Genomic DNA, 22,831 nt, shown 5'->3' on the forward strand with positions numbered 1-22,831 from the left:
CACCTCAAACTTTTTCACCAAATCTTTTATACCCTCCAAAAATCCCAATAAGCCTGAGCCCCCCGCTTGTGAGGCCGCCCCCCTTATGTTGCTCTCGGGCCTGTTTGTGTTTTGTACTACACTGCTTCTCCCAGCTAACCCCAGATGTGGTGACTTACCGGGCTGCACAGGTGTTGCCCCATCAGCCGACCGTCTGCTCTCCTCCTCGTCCGTTCTCCTGGAAGGGGGGGCCGCCTCCTCCTCCGATTCCGACACCTCCTCTCGATCTCCTGGATCTTCCTCTGCTTCTTCCACCTCCGAAAGCCCGCCTGGCCTGGTAACTGAGGCTGCCGCCGTCATCTCTGCACTTTCTTCCCTGTTGCTGGTATCCTTCCTGGAAGCCTTGTGAACAGCAGTAGCAGGGCCGGTGCAGGATACCGCAGCCCTGTATGCCTCCACTCCTCCATCCCTCCTTCCTCCTCTACCTCTGGCTTTTTTAGCATCCTTCCTGCTGTCCCCTGCCGGATTAGACAGCCCAGGGACAGCCGCATCTCTTTCCACCGCATCTGCGCCCTCCGCCGTTAACCGTGGGGCGGGGCTCGCGCTCACCGCTCTACTCCTCCTGTCAGTCCCGCTGCGCTGTCTCTCCCCGCCATGCGACGCCGGGGATGTGACAGCTCCTCCGCTCCTGCCGCCTTGCTTCTTCTTCGCCGGAGGGCATCCCTGCTCTTCTTCACCGCTCCTTCTTAGTCTACCGCCCACCGCCCGCTCTGGGGAGAAACGCTCAGGCGGACGGGACCTCCGTGCTCTGACGCCGCTCCCCTCTCCCAGTGACATTCGCTGTTCAGTTCTCTCCATTGCCGCCCCGATCGCAGCCTGCAGCCATGCCGTGCCCCTAACCTCAGCCTCCGCTCTAAACTGCGCCATTATCCTCTCTACCTCTGCCATGTTCAACTTTCCTCCAACTTTCCTCCAACCTTCTGTTAACCCCTCCCAGGTCAACCCTCTTAAATAGTACCCCACCCTATCCTGTCCCTCCCCCTCGGCTCCATTTTAACTCTACCTTCCCCCCACTGTTCCCACTGTCATGTATGCCCTCCATTTTAAGCATTACATGCTGCATTTTGGGCCTTTCTTTACATACAACATTCACAAGAAAACAAGTTTAATGCATATAATACAGTCAATGCATAACAAATAAACCAACCTTAGCTTATGCCCGGTCTAAAGTCTTTGAAGGCCTATATACTCACGATAAACTGGTTGTATCTGCCACCCAATCAAAGACCCCAGCCGCAACTACACCAGCTCAGGGACAATTAACCACTTACGTACTACACGATACAACCTAATTAATACCCCGATGTTACCACTGTATTACTAGGAAGGGACACCCATACCTCTGATGGGCCCAACCCACAATTTTCCACAATTATTTAACCAGCACCGCTTCAAAGACCCAATAGACCCCCTGCCACAGTACACGAGCGTGACACCTTAAACACGTGTTGCCCCCCCAAACCGGAAGGCCCGCTGAATACCCTCCTGCAATACTAGATGTCATAAAGCAATGCCGATGCCATTCAGACGCACACCATCTCTTCATCAGGACTCATCCTCCAGCTCTCGATGACTTATTGCCAGGTCCCCATTTCGGACAAAAAAAAAAGAAGAAAACTTGCTACCTCCTAGTTCACCTTTATCCTGGCTTTGTTGATCTTTTCAACAGAGCGAGCCATATGCCAAACAGACCTGGCAACTATATCGGACCACACAACTTAGCCCGAACCAACAAACCTTATAAGTTATAATAAATGAGGGCGCACATATTACCATAATGTGACTGATTCCCACTTCTCAAAGTGCTGAATGACCTGGTCATTAAGTCCCCATTGGACAGCCTCCATTGCTGCCCCAATCCGAAAGTAATGAAGAGAACAGTTGTCTGCACTCCAACCAGCGGACAACAGGCATTTCCTGAACACCGCCCTAAACTGGATTTGAGACAGTGCTGTCCCATCCACATGCATAAGGAAAACTCCCAGAAGATTTGGCCAAAACCGTGAAAAAAAACCCCACAGCCTAGACAGGGCAAACTGGAGAAGAGGGATCTACCACAACTCAATCCAAGAACCCCTCCTCGACTGATCAGTGTTAGATTTTCTTAACAGAATACCCAATGTAGTGTCCCGTAACCACACATCCTGTACGCTCAAACCACCCTCACCACGTTTGTTACTGCTTACCAATTCCCCCACCCGAAAAGCCCCCCAAAAAAAGGCCAGCACAAGGACGGCCCAGAACAAGGCAACCTTATAGGCGGAAGAACCACATGTACATCATCGTCCTTACGAGAATACCCCCATCCTCATTCACCAGATCGCTCTATTCCTGACACACTCTGCAGTATGAGGACCAAGTTGACGCACATACTGAATGACAAATTGAGAACTTGGAAGCAGCAATGCAATGCTCCACAGCTGCTTGGGGCATGGAATTCCACGCTGCTTTGCTTCCAGTGCCAACTGATAGAATCTGTCCCACTGGAAACGAGAGAAAGCATCAGCCAGGAGTTATCAACTCCTGGAACGTGCACAATTCCATGGAGAGTACAATGGGAAAACAGTTCCTGAACAGCCAAATTAAGCACTAAACCAACCAACTCTCAGCACTTCAACGACCCTGACAGTAGGTTCCAGAACCAGAAGAGCCCGCCGCGTCAGTGAACAGTCCTAGATCAAAATTGGAAATCACCTGCTCTAGCCAAAGAGAGAGACCATTGTAAGAAACCAGAAATTAATCCCATACTCGCAAGACCTTACGCTGATCCTGCCCCAGCCCAATATAAGGATGTGGTGCCTTAATGCCAGCTGTAGCAGTGGCCAGTCGTCTACAAAAAAAGTCTCCCATGGGCATACTGTAACAAGCAAAATTCAACTTGCCTAAGAGAGATTGTAAAGCACAAAGTTGAATTTTTTTTTTTTTTGGGCATTGCCAGGTGGCAGAAACCGTCCTCTTCAGATCTTTAAGTTTGTCCAAAGACAAACGACATTCCATCACCACGGTGTTGATGGCAATACCCAGAAACCACAACGCAGTGGCCAGGCACTCCGTCCTGTCAGGGGCCAATGGCACACCAAAAAACATGATGGACCGTAGCCAAAAGTGAGGCATAGATAGTACTTCCAGCAGGCCCTATGCACAAAAAAAAGTCATGGATGACTGCATTAAGCTCGGAAGCATCCCGAACCGCCCATTCTTAAGAGCCCTTTCACAGTGAAAGCGCCTGGGCGCTGGCGGTAAAGTGCCGCTATTTCTAGAGGAGCTTTACCATTGTTTTAGCGGCACTATTCAGCCGCTAGTGGGGAGGTTTTAACCCCCGCTAGCGGCCGAAAAAGGGTTAAAACTGCCCGCAAAACACTGCTGCAGTAGGGCTTTGCTGGCGGATCGGCGGCACTGCCCATTGATTTCAATGGGCAGGGGCACTTTAGGAGTGGTGTATTCACCGCACCTACAGTGCTGCAAAGAGGCTGCTTGCAGGACTTTTTGTGACGCCCTGCCAGCGCAGCGCCCCAGTGTGAAAGCACTCAGGTTTTCACACTGGGATTGCAGCTGAGGCTTTTTTCAGGTGCTTTACAGGCGCTATTTTTAGCGCTAAAGGGCCTGAAAAATGCCTCCAGTGTGAAAGGGACTAAACATTTCAAACAACAAAGAAGAAACGGCACAGCCCATTGATAAACATCTATCAACAAAATTCTGCCCTTGCCATTTGCACCCCAGTGGATGGCAACAAATAGGCAACCAACGAAAGGTCGCCTCAATATCAGTTTTGGCCAACAACGTACTGTTACCATACCTAGGGACCCACAACACAGTCATATCAAAAGAAGTATGACACCATGCAAAGCTCCGGATCAATGTCATCATTCATTGAATCCCCTTTAGGATGCGACAAGTGATGAATGAGGCGTAACTTATTTGGTTCTTCTTTTGGGTATAATACCCAAAGGGGAAATACTGGCGGTGAATCAAAAGGGGCCAGCTATGCGACCCGAAGCAACTACTTTGAAAATTTTTCCTGAAAACGACCACAGGATGTAAACGAGATGACTGCAAGCTATCTGCCATAGGAGGAACAACTAGCAACTGGCAAGGTATCAGAAAAACCCTAAGAGAATCCCAGCTGCAACACACAAGCTGCCTCCCTGTTAGAATAATGCTTTAGGAAAGGCGCCATCTTTTCTACCTTAATTTCCCTCTTTCCAGTGTCACCTCCTTTTCCTTTTCCTTGCTTGAAGCATCTGGACAGTGCATGAGACCCTCCGCACCCTGAACACTGATGACAGAAACAGCACACGGTGCCAAGCTTGCAAGATCCGGCATTGAATTGCCAATTTAACCCCCTTCGATTTGTGGCCAGTTGTGAAGAGACCGCCGCACCCTCAGCCCCACCCTGAAAGGGAGGAACCCAACTCTGTGGAGATGACATCAGTTTCATCCAGATTCATTCACCAATGATTTTAGCCAAAATTGCACACGCCTGCAACCAGTTTGAGAATGTACGGTAATCAACCGATACTGCCGTTTTCTTCCTTCTTCTTACTTCCATCTGGTCTAAATTTAAAGTTACATTTCTCCAATGGCAACAAAGAAATTAATTTCCACATAATCACCCTTCTATATACGCTCTTTTACTTCCAATTTTAGATGCGCACCCAAAGGCCCTTCAAAATACACATACACATCGCATTTTTGCAGCATTTGCCAGACGTACCCCATCAACCCCGGCGATTCCTTTGTCAGCTGCTTTGTTGTCCGAAGCCTTACCGGCTGTAGTTACCACAGACGCTGCCAGCCGTTGACCAGAGGAATCCGACAGTCCCGCACCCGATCCCTGCTGAGCTGTCAACTAAACCCCCCAGAGCCCCCTTGAATAGAGAGAGAATAAGAACAAGAAAGAGGATATGAAACAAAAGGCTCACCTGGCTGCCTCTGTCCCTCAGGACATCCACCTGCAGATCAGGATCCCCGTGCAGTGCGTGGGAGTTCACTATCTTCAGAGCTGCTGAGCACCCTTTCAAACCAGCTCTGTTCACCAAGCTGCGCTGTCACTCTCCCCCCTCAGCAGGCTCCAGGGTGCAGTTGCTGGCCCCAGAGTCCAACGGGCGCTCCCTCTCCTATTCCCACGCTGGGCTCTGTAAGAGGTGGAGGAAGCCTCATCAGCCAACACCCGGCTCCTTCCATCCGCGGCGTACGCTCTGCGATGCCTGGACACAGGGAAAGCTGCCACCCATGTCGTCAGTCTTCTGTCACTGGCTGTTCCCGGGACCTGGCTGGCAGCTGCCGCTCTGCCACTCCCACGCCAGGCCGCACTAGACACAAGCAGGGAGCTTGTATAGCCAGCCGCACCATCCACACTGTGAAGGTGTGAGGGCAGGGAGTACATGCCAGATGCAAACACTGTTCACCGTAGGCGGGGATTCCTCCCAACTCGCACAGCAGGGGAAGCAGGCATGCGCTTGGCTGGTGGGGTCAGAGGGTCCCTTGAGGGGCTCCCAGACTCAGGAATGAATCACTCAGAAGGTCTAGACCCCCTAGCATGTGGGTGACTAGAAGAGGGCCCAGGAAAGACCTGCCTGGGCTCCTGCAATAAGTTTGATAGTTTGTCTCGTAGCCACTCAGGGCCTCTGGCCACAGCCGCAGCTCTAAGCTGGGACAGCATGTTGTCCAAGTCACCAACCTTTTGTTCTGCCTACAGGTGAAGTCCAGGAACAAAGGAGAAAATTGTCTGATGCTGTGATGAGCTCTGACTGAGCTGTGACATGATCCCCCTGTTAGCAAAGTATTGAAATCATACTGGAAGCTTGTTGTATGCAGTAATACGGCTTTACTTTCTTAGAGAAATATCAATGCATGTCTTTACAGAATGGAGAAACATGAATACAGGAACAAGGAGCATCCAAGTACATAGAGAGAGGATAGACAAACATCCTGTTATATCATAGACAACATAGCTATACACTATAATACTACAGTTCCACCTGCTGCTTAGACAGGCATAATGCATATGCAGTATATAGTCAGTTTACAAACAACCTTGCTGTTGTACTTTTCCAACATCACTCCCCCCCCCCCCTACACTCCTCTAACCACTACAAGTTGCACCCTCTGCCTTGAACTCTTCAATCTTCTAAGCATCATATCAAAATCACCCACTAATACTCCACCTCTTTTTCAGGCCCCAGTCAAGCTGGCCCTCCTCCTAGTTTCACTCAGCTCCAGGCCATATAATTTCTCCATGGTCCCACTGTGTATGCTCACCCCTGGGATGGACTTTGAGCTATATGATTTGTAGTGTACATAGAGCATTGGACCATACTAACATGCACAGCTTATTGCATACAAACAGTGAGAGGGAGAAGGAGAGGTTCAGGAGCTCAAATAGGACATTCCAAGGCAACAGAAAAGCGCAGTAAGAAAGAATTTCATGAAAAATAAATTTGCCAATAGATGCCATTAAGTACTGGATGTGTATAGATTATTTTTGAAGGAAATCATTTAGTGTCATGTTAAAGAATATGTTACCCCAACATTTCATATTCCTGATATGTGCCTGCTGTACCATGTACATGTATGAGAAAGTATCCTGTTCACTTTATATTGCTTCCTTTGTGTGAAATCCCTGGTGTTCCTGCCAGTCTCTCTGCTTTCCTGTTAAAAACTGACCACACTAGGCATGCAAGAACAGCGTGGTCAGTTCAGTTTTATGGCTATGCTGGGAACTTATATGCTGCTCTCCTACGGTGATCAGACACATGCTGACACACCCCCTCCACCTGCACAGGCATTCACTGGGAAGATCAGTGTGCTGCTGTTTCTCCTCCCCCAGCTCTCTGAGCATCTTATGCAGCTGAGGACAGAGGGGAAAAGGGCATTTATAATGTCTTTTATATCCATATACAAATGTTTTGCCTTTCATTTCTATTTTAAGAGCTTGTCGACTCTATAACATATCTATGTTATACGGCCGGCAAGCTGTTAAAACAGAAATAAATATGGCGGCAAGGCAGCCCAAAAACGACACAAGGACAGCTATTGGCTACTGGCTATTGAACTTCCTTTTTCTAGTCCCATCGTACGTCATCATGTTCTAAACGATCGGACTTGGGTGTGATCGTGTGTAGGCAAGTCTGTTTCAACGGAACTCCGTCTGAAAGACCATCAGAGTCTACTCTGACGGAAAGTCCGCTCTTGTGTACGCGGCATTAGTGTCAAAATGCTTGCAACAATATAGCAGTCCCGCTATAGGTTGATGATCACGGCCATTACTAGTAAAAAATGAATAAAAATATCTCATAGTTTGTAAACGCTATAACTTTTGCACAAACCAATCAATATTCGCTTATTAGGATTTTTTTTTCCAAAAATATGTAGCAGAATACATATTGACCTACATTTATGAAGACATTTGTTTTATGAATTTTTTATTGGATATGTTTTATAGCAGAAAGTAAAAAGTATTGTTTATTTATTTTAATTTTTTTCAAAATTTTCTTTTTTTTTTATAGCGCAAAAAAAATTAAAAATGCAGAGGTGATCAAATACCACCAAAAGAAAGCTCTATTTGTGGGACATACATTTTATTTGGGTACAGTGGCGCACGACAACGCAATTGTCAGTTGACGTAACGCAGTGCCATATCGCAAAAAAATGGCCTGGTCATGAAGGGGGGTAAATCTTTTAAAGGTCAAGTGGTTAAATGGATGGTTTTACAAGGTGGGGGTTCACATATACTTTAATGACTCTTATATGCATTACCATCTTACTGTCATTTCAAAAATCACTTTAATATTTTTAAACCTACAGCTTTTATTAAAACAATACCTGCTGCCATGAAGGTGTTTGTTCAGGCACTTCCTGGTATAGGGTGACAACGCTTTGTTCCCCTGCATTGTCACTCCATCACACAGGCTTGTAGTGGATAAGTGGCGGTTTCAACACAAATGGCGGGGTAAAAACCCCCTGAACCCTACAAAGGTGGGCTATAACAGCCATAAAGTGGCGACATATTTAAAATATATTTACAAAGTTTATTGATACAATTTAACATCACCAACAAATATAGTGTCCTCTTCCCACAACAAAAGGGGGGACTAGACAATACACATAATAAGACATAGTAAGTGGTTGTAAGATATACAAGGTTTGAGTGAATTAATCTATATTAATCTATATGGTCGACATTTTACCAAGAAAGATGGCTTCTTCAGGACCCAGACACCAAATGGATTAATGTTAACCAGTTAGATCAAATAGTCAGCAGGCCAACCACAACGCCTAGGTCAGGCATAGGCGCACACCCGGAGTGGACAGACGAACAGGACTAGCAGTAAAATGAAGCAGTAGTCTGAATTGTAAACATAGTATTTAGCCAAGTGACGACAGGCAAGGTAACAAGGGACCAAATGCGGCATAATACGTAGAATCCGGGGAGTCCAATGATATTGACTGTAATGGGCTTCAATATATGACTGCATGGTATTGGGGAACAATCCACCACAAGTTATGTGGGACTATCCATATTTCCCTAAGTGTGCCCTCTGATGAGTGCTGTGCCAAATTGATCAACACGCGTGCCTGTCGCCAAACGCTGCTTGGTTCAGTAGGTTACACGATCATGGGGAAGATTGCTGACTTGACAGTTGTCCTGAAGACAGTCACTGACACCGTCCAGAAGGGTAACAGTGTCACAAAATGTCATTGCTAAAGAAGCTGGCTGTTCACAGAGTGCTGTATCCAAGCATATTAATGGAAAGTTGAGTGGAAGCAAAAAATGTGGTAGAAAAAGGTGCACAAGTAACAGAGATAACTGCAGCCTTGAGAGGATTGTGAAGCAAATGCCACTCAAAAATTTGGGGGGAATTCACAAGGAGCGGACTGGGAGCGGACTGGTATCAGTGCGTCAAGAGCCACCACACACAGACGTATCCAGGACATGGGCTAAAACTGTCTCATTCCTTGTGTCAAGCCACTCCTGAACCAAAGACAACATCAGAAGTGTCTTACTTGGCCTAAGGAGAAAAAGGACTGGACTGTTGCTCAGTGGTCCAAAGTCCTCTTTTTGGATAAAAGTAAATTTTGCATTTCAATTGAAACTCAAGGTCCCAGAGTCAGGAGGAAGAGTGGAGAGGCACAGAATCCAAGTCGCATGAGGTCCAGTGTGAAGTTTCCACAGTCAGTGATGATTTGGGAAGCCATGTCATCTGCTGGTGTTGGTCCACTGTGTTTTATCAAGTCCAAAGTCAGCGCAGCCCTCTACCAGGAAATTCTAGAACAGTTCATGCTTCCCTCTGCCGACCAGCTTTATGTAGATGCTGAATTCATTTTCCAGCAGGACTTGGCACCTGCCCACACTGCCAAAAGTACCAATACCTGGTTTAATGATCATGGTATCACTGTGCTTGATTGGCCAGAAAACTCATCTGACCTAAACTCCATAGAGAATCTGTGGGATATTGTCAAGAGGAAGACGAGAGACACCAGACCCAACAATGCAGATGAACTGAAGGCCACTATCAAAGAAACCTGGGCTTCCATAAAACCTCAGCAGTGCCATAGGCTGAACGCTGCCATGCTACGCCGCATTGATGCAGTAATTCATGCAAAAGGAGCCCCAGCCAAGTATTGGGTGCATACTATACTGTACATGGATATTATTTTTAGTAAGCCAACATTTCTGTATTAAAAATTCTTTTTTTTTTTGGTGGCTTGGTGTACGAGGCGGCTGGAGCGGCGGAGGTTTCTGGATTAGCTTGTCCCACTTGAGCCACCAGCCATGGATTTCCAACACAGAGCCGGTGGCAAAACCGGCAGTGGCGGAGTTGCTTCTGCCTCCGAAAGCAACAGGGACAGAAGAGAACGTCTCCGACAGCTGGCCTTAGAGACAATTGATATTAACAAGGACCCTTATTTTATGAAAAATCATCTGGGCTCATATGAATGCAAACTATGCCTTACCCTTCACAATAATGAGGGAAGCTACCTGGCCCACACACAAGGAAAGAAACATCAGACTAATTTGGCTCGGAGAGCAGCAAAGGAAGCTAAAGAAGCTCCTGCACAACCAGCACCCGAGAAAGTGAAAGTTGAAGTTAAAAAGTTTGTCAAGATTGGACGGCCTGGATATAAGGTGACAAAACAGAGGGATTCTGAGGTGGGACAGCAGTCATTGCTGTTTCAGATTGACTATCCAGAAATAGCAGAGAGCATCATGCCTAGACACCGCTTCATGTCTGCTTATGAACAGAGGATAGAACCACCAGACAGACGTTGGCAGTATCTTTTAATGGCAGCAGAGCCCTATGAAACCATTGCCTTTAAGGTTCCTAGCAGAGAAATTGACAAGATCGAAGGGAAGTTCTGGACACACTGGAATAGAGAAACTAAACAGTTCTTCTTGCAGTTCCATTTCAAGATGGAAAAGCCTCCAACAGCAACCAGTATCCCCCCTGCTCCTCCTGGTGTCAAAAGGCCTCCACCTCCACCACTGATAAATGGGATGCCACCTCGACCACCCTTGCCAGAAAACATACCACCACCAGGTGGAATGCCAATGCCACCAATTCCTCCTGGGGCACCAGCACCACCAGGGCCACCTCCCCAACTTCCTCCAGCTCCTGGTGTTCCACCTCCTGGTGTGCCGCCTCCTGTTCCACCACCGACCTTGCCACCTCCAGGTGTACCTCCTCCTGGTGTACCACCACCACCTCCCAATCCTGCTGTTCCCCCTCCTGGAGTTCCTCCCCCTGGAATACCACCTCCTGGTATTCCTCCACCAGGGGTTCCCCCTCCACCTGCTCCTGGAGTTCCTCCCCCTCCTGCTCCAGGTGTACCACCTCCAGCACCTGGAGTTCTACCTCCAGGACCTATGCCTCCAATGATGAGGCCACCTTTGCCAAGTGAAGGACCTACAAATATTCCCCCACCACCTCCAACCAATTGATTCCATCTGTGCTGTCTCTTAGAAATGTGCACATTTGATATTTTTTGTAGAATGTTTTTTTTCTGTTTGTCACAAAATAAATTCAACCATTTAAAAAAAAATTCTTTTTTTTAATTGGTTTTATGTAATATTCTAACTTTCTGAATTTTGGTTTTTCGCTAGCTTTAAGCCATAATCATCAAAATTAAAAGAAAGAAATGCTTGAAATATATCACTCTGTGTGTAATGCATCTATATAAAATATATGAGTTTAAATTTTTGAATTAAAATACTGAAATAAATACATTTTTTGATGAAATTCAAATTTTTTGAGCTGCACCTGTACATATGGAATAATTTGTACTTCACCAATTTATTATATATGTGCACAAGAAATTAAAAAAAAAAAAAATTCCTGTTTTTATTTGTCAAAACGTAATTGAACAAGCTGAAGTTAGAAGCTGATAGGCTACCATGCACAACTGCACCAGGTTTTGCACTCTCCAGTTTTAGTAACTGTTTCCCCACTCCTAACAATGCCTATCAGTATCAAAGCCGCATATGTATAACATAACGAATTACAGAGCCTTATTATTTAACACTGTTATGCAAACTATGGATTCAATTCAAACATCTGACCATATGAAGAAGATTCTCTAATTTTTCTAAATCCTGGGCACATGATTTGATGTTTGAAGTGGCAGAGGTCATGTGACCACTCAAGCTAGGGTGTTAGGCTCAGACAAATTAGGTAAAATATAATATGAGGATAAATATTATTCTTCTCTAAGTAACCCTGCACAATTATAATCAAATTTGAATGAATATTCATAATATTCTTGCATAAGCTCATCAATGACTGGCTATCTTTAAAGTGGTTGTAAACCCTTACAGACCACTTTGACCTACAGCTAAGCCTAGATTAAGGCTTACCTGTAGGTCCAAGAAATATCTCCTAAACCTACACGGTTACTTTACTTTTCAATATCTTTATAAATGATATAGGGTCTGGGATTAAAAATAACATGTCTGTCTTTGCAGATGACAATAAGCTATGCAGTGGAATAACATCCTTACAGGATGTCTCCAACTTACAAGCCAACCTCAATGCTCTAATTGGGCAACTAAGTGGCAAATGAGGTTTAATGTTGATAAATATAAAGTTATGCACTTGGGGGCTAAGAATATGCATGCATCATACATACTAGGGAGAGTACAACTGGGGGAATCAGTGGTGGAGAAGGATCTGGGGGTTTTTGGTAGATCATAAGCTCAATAATAGCATGCAATGCCAAGCTGCGGTTTCCAAAGCGAGCAAAGTCCTTTCTTGTATTAAGAAAGGTATGGACTCCAGAGAGAGAGATATCATTTTGCCCCTGTACAAATCATTAGTAAGACCTCATCTGCAATATGCAGTTCAGTTTTGGGCAGCAGTTCTCAAAAAGGATATCGAGGAACTGGAGAAAGTGCAGAGAAGGACAACCAAGCTGATAAGAGGCATGGAGGAGCTGATCAACATATACAAATACATAAGTGGTCCATATCGTGAACTTGGTGTTGAGTTATTCACTTTAAGGTCATTCCAGAGGACTATGGGGCACTCTTTATGCCTAGAGGAAAAAATATTTAATCTCCAAATACGGAAAGGTTTTTTCACAGTAAGAGCTGTGAAAATGTGGAATAGACTCCCTCTAGAGGTGGTTCTGGCAAGCTCAGTCCATTGCTTTAAAAAAGGCCTGGATTCTTTCCTAAATGTACACAATATAACTGGGTACTAACATTTATAGGTAAAGTTAATCCAGGGAAAATCCTATTGCCTCTTGGGAGATCAGGAAGGAATTTTTTCCCCTGCTGTAGCAAATTGGAACATGCTTTGCTGGGGTTTTTTGCCTTCCTCTGGATCAACTGTGGGTATAGGTTTGTGTATATGGGATTGTATTTTCCTTTTTCTTTTTTGGTTGAACTTGATGGACTTGTGTCTTTTATCATCCTGATTAACTATGTAACTATGTAAAAATCTTGAACAGTTTCTAACAAAGGTTGCAATGAACTTGTTCACTTCTCATCTCCTTTTTAGATCTTCACTCAACTAAGCTCCCAGTCTATCACCTAGACCTGCTGATCCACTGCCACTGGATCTCCTGAGCTCTTCCAATCTTATCACTGTAGTATCTTCCTCAAGAGTCACCCCCGTGTCCCTGCTGGGTCCCTAGCTTGGCATTCAGGATACTCCTCAAGCGTTACCCCACTGGCCTACTCGGTCCCTGGCTTGGCACACAAGACTGCTCTGCAAGCGTCACCTCCGCTGGCTAAGTGTCTGGCTTAACACCTACTGAAGTTTCCCAGTTCTTCACTGTTAACGGTTTGTGAGAATACTGCTTTGGTACTTGCTTCAGCTAATCACGGTGGTCTCTTCTTCCCCTCTACCTCTGACCATGACAGGTTCTCTGGCCGGCAGAACCGTTACTTTTGGTTGGACTGCAAGCCACAGTCCCAACCCTGCGCTGCTCTCTTGCTTCTGAATAGGCCCTCGGACAGCCTAGCAGCCAGATGTCCCCGGGATAGGCCTCAAGCTCTGGCCTAGCAGCCTGGGGCAGTACAACACACGTTCGCCCAGACAGCCGTCCAGATGGCACAGAACCCCGATCACCTGACCTCACCCAAATAAATAGGCTCTCCCAGCAGGCCAAGAGACCCAAGAAAATCCCTGCCCATTGGCTTAGACACCCCATCTATTCCTAATCTGTCCTTGCAATGCCCTTGTCTTATCTAATGCCACCAGATACCCGGCCATCTAGTGACAGAAGAGAGAAGTGCAGCAATTCCAGAATTAGGGTGGGATCAATTAATCTCCTATCAATTGGCCAAAGCAAATTTAAAATTTACTTGGCAGGAAAATTTACTAGCAACCCTGCCTAAACATCAGGGTGCTACATACACAATTTCCTTTATGTTCTCTATCATATAGCCTGACCATGATATCCTTTACTATAGTCAAGACTAAAAAAAAAAATTAAAAGGAGAAGTACAGCCAAAGCTCAGTTGGCTGTACTTCTCCTGTGGATCACAAGAATGCAGTTCGTTCTGCACTCCTGTGACCAGTTTTCAGCTGACAGCGGGCTGTCACAGAGCTCAGGCTCGGGCAAGTTCCCGCCCCCACCTCAGCCCAGCCCTTCAGTGAGTGAGGAGGGGGCAGATTAGAGACCGGTGACTGGCAGTCACCAGCTCTCTGCTCAGGGAGCCCTGAGAAACGAGCGATCAGTGGTGTTTTCGTTCAGTTCTCAGTGTTAGAGCCGGCGGGGGAAAGATGCAGCATCCACCTATGTAAGTATGATTCTTAAAAATAAAAAATAAAAAAGTCCATACTTTTCTAAATATTTTTTATTTAGTCAGGTAAATACAACATATGATTTTTTTGCATTTTCCTTTTTAGCCATCAGGTGACGCTTTAGGCTCCTATTAACGTTTTCTACAGGCTGTCAGTTTTCTTCTTTGATAAAAGCTGGTTGTTTAACTTAATAGCTTAAAGTGGTAGTAAACTCTCAAAACAAAAACAAAAACAATTTCCCCTGCAAGTTAATGACATAATATGCTACATTACATGCTAGCACATTATGAAAGACTTACCTTAAAACAAAGCCCTCCAGTGGTGCACTGTCACCCCTGACAGGGCTTCCATCTACGCCCAGTCTTTCTTCCAGGTTCGCAGACTCTGGGGCCCGGGCGCTGCCCCCTCTTTACTTGCCACCCCCTATATGGAAATATATCTATGGCCGCCTCGGCCGCCCCCTATTCATGCGTCCGGCCCCTTTCGGGTCACTTGTTGCATGAATTACAGCTGCCAGTTTTTTTTTGAAGCACCTGATTAGAGCCATAGGCTCTAATTGGCTTCAAAATAGGGTGGGCTCGGGATGCTGAGGATGCATCCGGAGCCCACCCAGGTGTGTTGCAACAGCAAATGAATATTCCCTGTTGCAACACTGATCCTCCTCCTGGCCAATTAGGAAGCGGGACTGATACCCATCACCCGATTGGCTGAAAGGACAGGCAATCCTATTGGATGCCTAGGAGGAGGGGAGGAGACACACAGCGGAAGCGAGGAGGAGAAGAGCCGCCCGGTCCCTGCTGATGCCTGGATGCCTGGTCCCCGCCGCCGCACCATGGATGCCCAATCCCCGCGTGGGGGGTTCAGTTGTTTGACGCCCCTCAAACAAAAAAACACCACCGCCACTCCTCCTGCTCATGCACTCAAGAGTCACAGGTGCAGCACAGTGGTCTGAAGAGACAGCATGCCGTTCCTTCAGAGCATATCGCACATGTGCCAATGACGTCACCAGCTGCAGAAGTACAGGGTGATTCATAAAGAAGTATACAGTTTCCAGATGCTGTAAAACCGTAACCGTTGAAGATACAGATCACAACTGCAAACCGTTACACAGATGTACTCATAAAGTTTGTGTCCCACTACTGAGGGAAGTAACGTAGGCGATAGCGCGAAGTCTTAACCTTTAAGTCACAAGCAAGTCCCAAGTTACTGTGGCGAAAAGCAAGCAAGTTAAGTCGAGTCCCTGCTAGAAGTCAAGCGAGTCAAGTCGTTTTTTTTGGTCAAGTCACAAATTAAGTCAAAATACTGATCTACCCCATTTCCACCTTTAAATGAGTTAAAAGTCAGTTTTCAGGAAAGGTTTTGTTTTATTTTCAACATTAACAAAACCGCTTAGTGCTTTTTTCTTGGCATATTAAAGAAACACTTTGAATGCCCAAACAGCAGACAAGGAGCAGAACACTCAGCAATTAAATGGCCAACAAGCCTGAAAAAATGTAGTCCTTGCTGAGGGGGAAAATAACTAAGCTCAAAGTTTGAACTTGACACAATGCCAACATCTGGACACTTGAATGGTGATGAGAATAGCCACTTAAAATGCATTGCATTTGCAAAAAATTAAATTGGAAAGTACTTTCTCGCTCAGTTGTGAGCGATGGGGTCGCATTATCACCCCACCATGGCTGAACACATGTTCAACAGGTGCGCTTGATGCAGGGACTGACATAACTCTTACCGCTACCCTGAACAGCTCCAATGGCATTTGGCAAATGCTGATTGGCTCAGAGGTCGGTGGTGGGCGGAGTGTGTGGGTAATATTTTTTTTGGGGGGGGGGGGTGGTGCCAAGTCATTGCAAGTCAAATAGCCCAAGTCAAAGTCAAGTCGCAAGTCATTAGTGACAAGTCAAAGTCAAGACGAGTCATTTATTTAATTTTGTCAAGCAAGTCGCAAGTCCTCAAACAGGTGACTCAAGTCTGACTTAAGTCAAGTCATGTGACTCAAGTCCCCCACCTCTGGTGACTAGTCAGTCAAAATGGCAGCGTCTGCAGTGTAGAAGGCGTTGTGCTCTTGAATTGAGCAAAACGGAATCTGTAACTGTTGCGCAATGGCATTTTCGATCACGGTTCGGAAAAGAACCTCCAACCGGAAAATCTATATGTCTTTGGTTGATGCCACAGTTGGAGGACTACAGTGACAACTTTATTCTCCAGTTGGATGGTACACCAGCACATTGGTCAGGCGATGTGCGAGATTACCTCGATGAACATCTTCCTCACCGATGGATTGGACTAGCAACGGACTACAACATGCCACTGACCCAATGGCCACCCAGAAGTCCTGAGTTAACATCTTGTGACTTTTTCCAGGGACTGTGACATCATAAGGGGGCGGGGTCTCCGCCTATATAAGTCACAACGGAGCCCTCAGAGAGCAGTCCAGCCAGAGAGAGCGTCGTGTCAACATCTGGAGAAGAGAAGAGGGAAGAAGACAAGAAGCCCGGAAGTCCGGACCTCCGCTGGCAAGAGAGCGGCCTGAAGACAGCGGAGGAGCCGGCCGAAGAACTGGAACACTGGGAGAAGAACCAACCGGACGCCGGGAGAAGAGGAACCGGAGGGACCCCCGAAGCTGGAAGAAGACCCCCGAAGCCGGAGGAAGACCCCCCGGAGCTGTTTAATAAATTATTTTAAAAACCTGTGTAGTGTTTTATTATTGACACTTTTTCCCTAGGTGAATGGGTAGGGGTACCATGTACCTCATACTCATTCACATAGGGTGGGGGGCCGGGATCTGGGGGCCCTCTTATTATAGGGGGCTCCCAGATTCCGATAAGCCCCCCACCCGCAGACCCCGACAACCAACGGCCAGGGTTGTCGGGAAGAGGCCCTTGTCCTCATCAACATGAGGACAAGGTGCTTTGTGGTGGGGGGCCCCGCAGGGCGCCCCCTCCCCCAAAGCACCCACCCCCCATGTTGAGGGCATGCGGCCTGGAATGGTTCAGGAGGGGGGGCGCTCGCTCGTCTCCACCCCCTTTCCTGACCAGCCGGGCTGCGTGCTCAGATCGGGGTCTGGTATGGATTTTAGGGGGGACCCCACGCCGTTTTTTCGGCGTAGGGGCTTCCCTTTAAAATCCATACCAGACCTAAGGGCCTGGGATGCCCCGCGACGGGGCTCGCAAGGTGTCAATCTCGCCGATAAAAGCGGCAAGATAGACTTCCTTATCTAATCCCGTTGCACCTGAGTCATGTTCAAAATGAACGGACTTGTCCATGTGTGGGTAAGTCCGTTCATTCTGAAAGTCCGCCGTAACTCCGGCGAAAGTCCGTCGGAAAGACGGGTGGACTTAGCCCGCCGGAAAGTCCAGTCGTGTGTGGGCGAGTCCGTCCGTTTTAAAGTCCGGCGCACCTGGCGGACAAAGTCCGTCAGAAAGTGTGCCGGACCAAGTATGCCAGAAAGTCCGATCGTGTGTACGCGGCATTATAGGTATTAGCTGTCTACTGGGTGACCAAATGGGATAACCCAAAGGTCCATATAAATCTCCAGAGCATAAGGGCCTACTAACTAGGGCCCTAGATGCAGATGCACTGGATAACAGCGGAGGGTATTGCGTGTACTGGTCCAATGGATACCCAGGCACAGGTCAGGGTGAACATTTGGTAGGGAGATACAGAAAAATTTGTGATGTAGCACAGATAGCCGCTTGTCGACAAGAGGTAGCCCTAAATCTGGGGATCCGGAGTCACCTTAAAGCAAGGGAGACCAAGGGCAGCCAATATTAGTGAATCAATATTCGCCATCAGTTTCCGGCGTCTTGTCCTGACCAATCAGGACAGGAGGCTAAAGATTTAGAATACGGAAAGAAGACTGGGTTAACACAGAAGCCCTGGGTATCCGTGACCGCTGGTGGGCTCCGTTTGTAGGGTGAGTGCTGACCTGGAGGGGTTTGTTTTGTGCCCAAAATTTTTTAGCACCAGCCGCCACTGGATACCTTCCTTCACACTAAGCCCTCTTAACCTAACCACGAAACTGTGCTGTCCAACAAAAAGTAGACAGTGATATCTAATCTTCCTTCCAAATGGAGCCCTAATTGGTGACCCCCTACCACCATGTATCCCCCATTACATTATGAAAAAGGTAATAGATACTTACCTTGGACCCAAGATAATGGAATCCTGGGCTAACTAAGGATCCTGAGTGTCATCAGAATGTGTTCTTGCATTGCTGTCCAGTTCCAATTTCAATTAAATGCACCTTTAGTGGAGTGCCTCATTCTTGACTTTCTTCTAAAAGTCAAGATTTGCATAGGAATGTTGCTGGCTATTAAGAGCCAAGGAGAGGAAAAATCTGACATCAAAAGCTTTATCTATGAACTATGAAAATCTACTTCTGTGTGCCTAGATTTACATCGGAGACCGGAGACTACTTTGTACCGGAGAGTAACTTTATATGTCATGCAAACTATGTAATCTGTCATGTTTTTTGTCTTTACTTTTTTCTTTTTTGAAAAATATGTTTTTTGATATGTCTTTTTAAATGATCATTTTATGTCTGAATAATCAAATGATTTTATGTATAAACAATAAATATATTCTTTATTTACTTATGTGTGGTTGTTGCCTACAAAGTACCAACGAAGGGGGATTTTCTTTTCTTGCTATACAATAGGGATATGGCAACAACACACTTATCTGACATGGTGAAATCCCCTCTTTTGCTATAGTTTGATAGAAGGTTTATATGTGATCATCACCACCAATTAATGTTACAACTACCTTCTAGAATAATTTGCTAAGTATATCATTCTGCATTTTCAGTCTGTTTAGTTTGTTTATGCCAATAAATAACACACACATGGCCAATAATGCGAACATTAGAATGCAATTAAATCACATAAAAAAGCTATAGAAAACAAATGTGACAAACGGAGTGTATAGGGCATGTCAGTACAGTTACTGTTTAACATGCAATAAAAGTTTACTCGTGTCCCGGGGTTATTACTACTAAATAGAGTCTGCTTTCTATTTCCCTTGTTGTAGTGTACAAGCAAAGCAGCTTTTAAAGAGGAAGTAAACCCTGTAGACTTTACCTTACACATGAGCCACCCCATGTGTCAGGACATGTCAAATGCTTTTGCAAACTCCAAGTATACCACATCCACACCCACCCCTCTGTCCAAGGTTTTACTTACCCCCTCATAAAAAGAAATCAGGTTTGTTTGACAGCTTCTGTCTTTCATGAATCCATGCTGCCTGTTGCTTAAAATATTTTTTTCCAACAAGAACTCGTCTATGTGGTCTTTTATTAAACTCTCCAGTATCTTCCTGACTATAGAAGTTAAACTAACAGGTCTATAGTTACTTGGTAAAGACGTTGAATCTTTTAAATATGGGCACCACATTGGAGCTGCAGCAATTCAGTGGTACCATTCCAGTTATTAACGAGTTCCTAAGAATTAGAAACAATGGCCTTGAAATGACAGAGCTCAATTCTTTTGGGATTCGTGGGTGGATGCCATCTGGTCCGGGTGCTTTATTCACCTTTATTCTGTCTAAATATTTCTGGACCATATTCCTTTTAGAGTTGAAAATGTTTTTATTGTGATAAACAACAGAAACAGCGAGCAAAATGGATATCGCCCACAGCTAGGCTGATGGTTATTAAGTAAATTATAATATAAATAAATCATGTCAAGTATCTAGATAGAAAATCAGAAAAAAGAAGGAAGTAAGAAAGGAGAAAGAAACAGATAAGAGAAAGGGGGAAGGGAGGGGTGGAATAGTAGGGGGGATTCCGCTGGCTGGGGAGGAAAAGGAGAGACCCCAAATCCTCATACATGGTCAAGGGATCAGCGGATATTCAAATTTGTAGGGGAAGCTATAATCTGGGAGGAGGGAAGCAATGAAGACAGCGCATCTGAGGAGGAGAAGCGTCGCCATACCGACCACAATATCGTGAATTTCTTGTAGGTGTCATTGTCAAGCGCTAGCATCTCCTCCATGCGCATAATATCATTCATGGTGGAAGTCCAGAGAGTAAATGGGGGGATAGTCGTTGTCTTCCAAAAAAGGGGTATGAGTTGGCGAGCAGCAGACAGGAAGAAACGTAAAAGATTGCGTTTTTGAGAGGCTATTGAACCTGGTAAGATAGATAGGAGAGCTATTTCGGGGGTCAAGTGTAAAGGGTCATCATAAATTTTTTCATACACCTGGGATACCTGATTCCATAAGGGCAGGATCCGATCACACTCCCACCAGATATGTAGGTACGACCCTGTTGTGAGAGAACAACGCCAACAAATAGATGAAGTTGAGGGGAAAATTTTTCGTAGAGAGACGGGGTCCCTATACCACCTCGCCATTACCTTTTTTTTCTTGAGAGTAGCATGAGATTGAGGACTTATGAGCAAAGTGGAATGCGGTTTGCCAATCCACTCTGGAAATGGTCTTTCCCAGGTCTGCCGACCATGCTCTAGTGTAGGTGGGTAGGTCTGTCTGTGTGAGAGATTGAATAAGACTATATATATGTGATAGCAAGTGCCTAGGTAATTCTTGCAGTGAACTGAGATGTTCAAAGTCAGTCAACGGGCGATGAACCTGGGAGGAAGTGAAAAGATGTTTGGTAAAGGTGGAAAGGTGGATGGAAGTGAGCCAGTCTCGATTTCCCGGAGGAATATTTGGTGTTCCATTGTCCGACCGAACGAAGAAGTGTGCTTGAGGCCATGAGGAGCGGGAGAAAGAGCCAATAGCATGAGCCCCTATGCCTTGTGGAAAGGCAGGATTATCGAAGAGTGGTGATAAGGGAGATGGATCCGAAGATAGGATCTCGCATAAACCTCTCTTATACCAAAGTACAAGGGCAGCTGTAGTTAAAGGTGATGAATCAACCAAGGCTGATAAGTTACGTTTATAGCCCCAGAGTAAGGCCCTGAGGTCCACGGGGGACAAATCCTGTTCAACCATAACCGAAGCTTTTTGGGAAGGTCGTGGGAACCAGTCAAGGATACGAGCCATTAAAGTGGCTTTATAGTAAAGCTCAAAATCAGGTAGACCTGTGCCCCCTTGCAATTTTGGCCGGGTGAGTAACTTGAATTTGATTCTCGATAATCCTTTATTCCACAGGAAGCGGATGGAAAGAGAGCGCAAAGTAGAGAAAAAGGATTTGGGTATTACAGTCGGGATGGTCTGAAATAGGTAGAGCAATTTAGGTAAGATGTCCATCTTGAGGGTGTTTATGCGTCCAAACCAGGGTATGGGTCTGGTCCCCCCAAGAGGCAAGATCTTTACGTAGTCGGGAGAGGAGGGGGATGTAGTTCAGTGTAAAGAGAAGTGATAGGTTAGTCGGTATGATTACGCCTAAATACTTAATGCCTTTAGACTGCCAATGAAAAGAATAATTGGATTTGAGGGAGGACAGAGTGAGAGCAGGGAGAGAGATATTAAGTGCCTCTGTCTTGGAGATATTGAGTTTAAAATTACTTAAACTTCCAAAACGTTGAAACTCCAAGAACAAGGAAGGGAGGGTAATATGTGGTTGGCGCGCGTAGATGAGTAAATCATCGGCGTATAGTGCAAGCTTGTGGTGTGCAGATGGAGTGTGTATACCTTGTATGGAGTCATTTTGGCGAATGGCACAGGCAAGGTGTTCCATTACTATAACAAAAAGGAGGGGTGAAAGGGGACAGCCCTGACGAGTCCCGTTGGAGATATCGAATGCTGCTGAAGAGGTACCATTAACCAGAACCGAAGCAGAAGGATGAGAATATAGTGACAAAATTTTGGAGATGAAAGGGGATCCCAACCCGATTTGCTCAAGGGAGAGTTTTAGGAAACGCCAGTTAACCCGATCGAAAGCCTTCTCGGCATCAAAGGAGAGAAGGCAGATCTGTTGATGGTAGCATTGGGCATAAGAAATGAGGTTGATGGTTTTGGTAGTGTTGTCCCGTGCCTCTCTACCCGGGACAAAACCCACCTGATCCCTATGTATGATCCCGGGTAGAGAGGGAGAGAGGCGATTAGCCAGGATTTTGGCAAAGAGCTTCAGGTCAATGTTTAATAGAGATATCGGACGATAACTGCTGCATTGGGAAGGGTCTTTGTTGGGTTTCGGTAGAATGGAGACATTAGCTGATAGGAGTGTTTTGGAGGGGAGCGTGGTGTTGTCTATGGAGTTGAAGGCCTTAGTGAGATACGGTACCAACAATGGTGCAAAGGTTTTATAAAACCGCAGAGAGTAGCCATCGGGGCCTGGGCATTTACCCGGTTTTAGTTCCTTGATGGCGCCCAGGAACTCCGGTTCCAGTAGGGGGCCATCCAAGTCCGCGGACACCTGGGTGTCAATCACAGGTAGTGCCGTTTCCATTATGTAGGTCTGCATTGGGTCTTGGGATGGAGGCAAAGAACTATGAGGGGAGGTTTGAGGGAGATTATATAACTGAGCATAGTAGTCTTTAAATGTGGTGGATATGTCTTTGCAACTGAAAACTTTAGTCTGGTCCGATTTAGTGATAAAAGGGATAGGGAGGCGTGGAGCCCTGGGATGGATAACCCGT

General features: G+C 46.0%; 2 protein-coding genes across 2 annotated transcripts in view; one reads left to right on the forward strand and one right to left on the reverse strand.

Annotated features, from left to right (window-relative positions):
- PTGES (prostaglandin E synthase) overlaps positions 1-22,831 on the reverse strand; it is a 157,756-nt gene that overhangs the window by 73,389 nt on the left and 61,536 nt on the right. The window lies entirely within an intron of this gene.
- LOC141108491 (splicing factor 3A subunit 2-like) lies at positions 9,746-11,082 on the forward strand. The gene has a single exon (XM_073600141.1). The coding sequence runs from the start codon at positions 9,815-9,817 to the stop codon at positions 10,979-10,981; it is 1,167 nt and encodes a 388-aa protein (XP_073456242.1). The 5' UTR covers positions 9,746-9,814; the 3' UTR covers positions 10,982-11,082.

The sequence above is a fragment of the Aquarana catesbeiana genome, linkage group LG09 (genome assembly GCF_042186555.1).
Source record: "Aquarana catesbeiana isolate 2022-GZ linkage group LG09, ASM4218655v1, whole genome shotgun sequence".
NCBI classification, from domain to species: Eukaryota; Metazoa; Chordata; class Amphibia; order Anura; family Ranidae; genus Aquarana; species Aquarana catesbeiana.

What these genes read in the sequence shown, in the direction of transcription:
- LOC141108491 (XM_073600141.1), top strand. Translation starts at nt 9,815, where the DNA reads ATGGATTTCCAACACAGAGCCGGTGGCAAAACCGGCAGTGGCGGAGTT.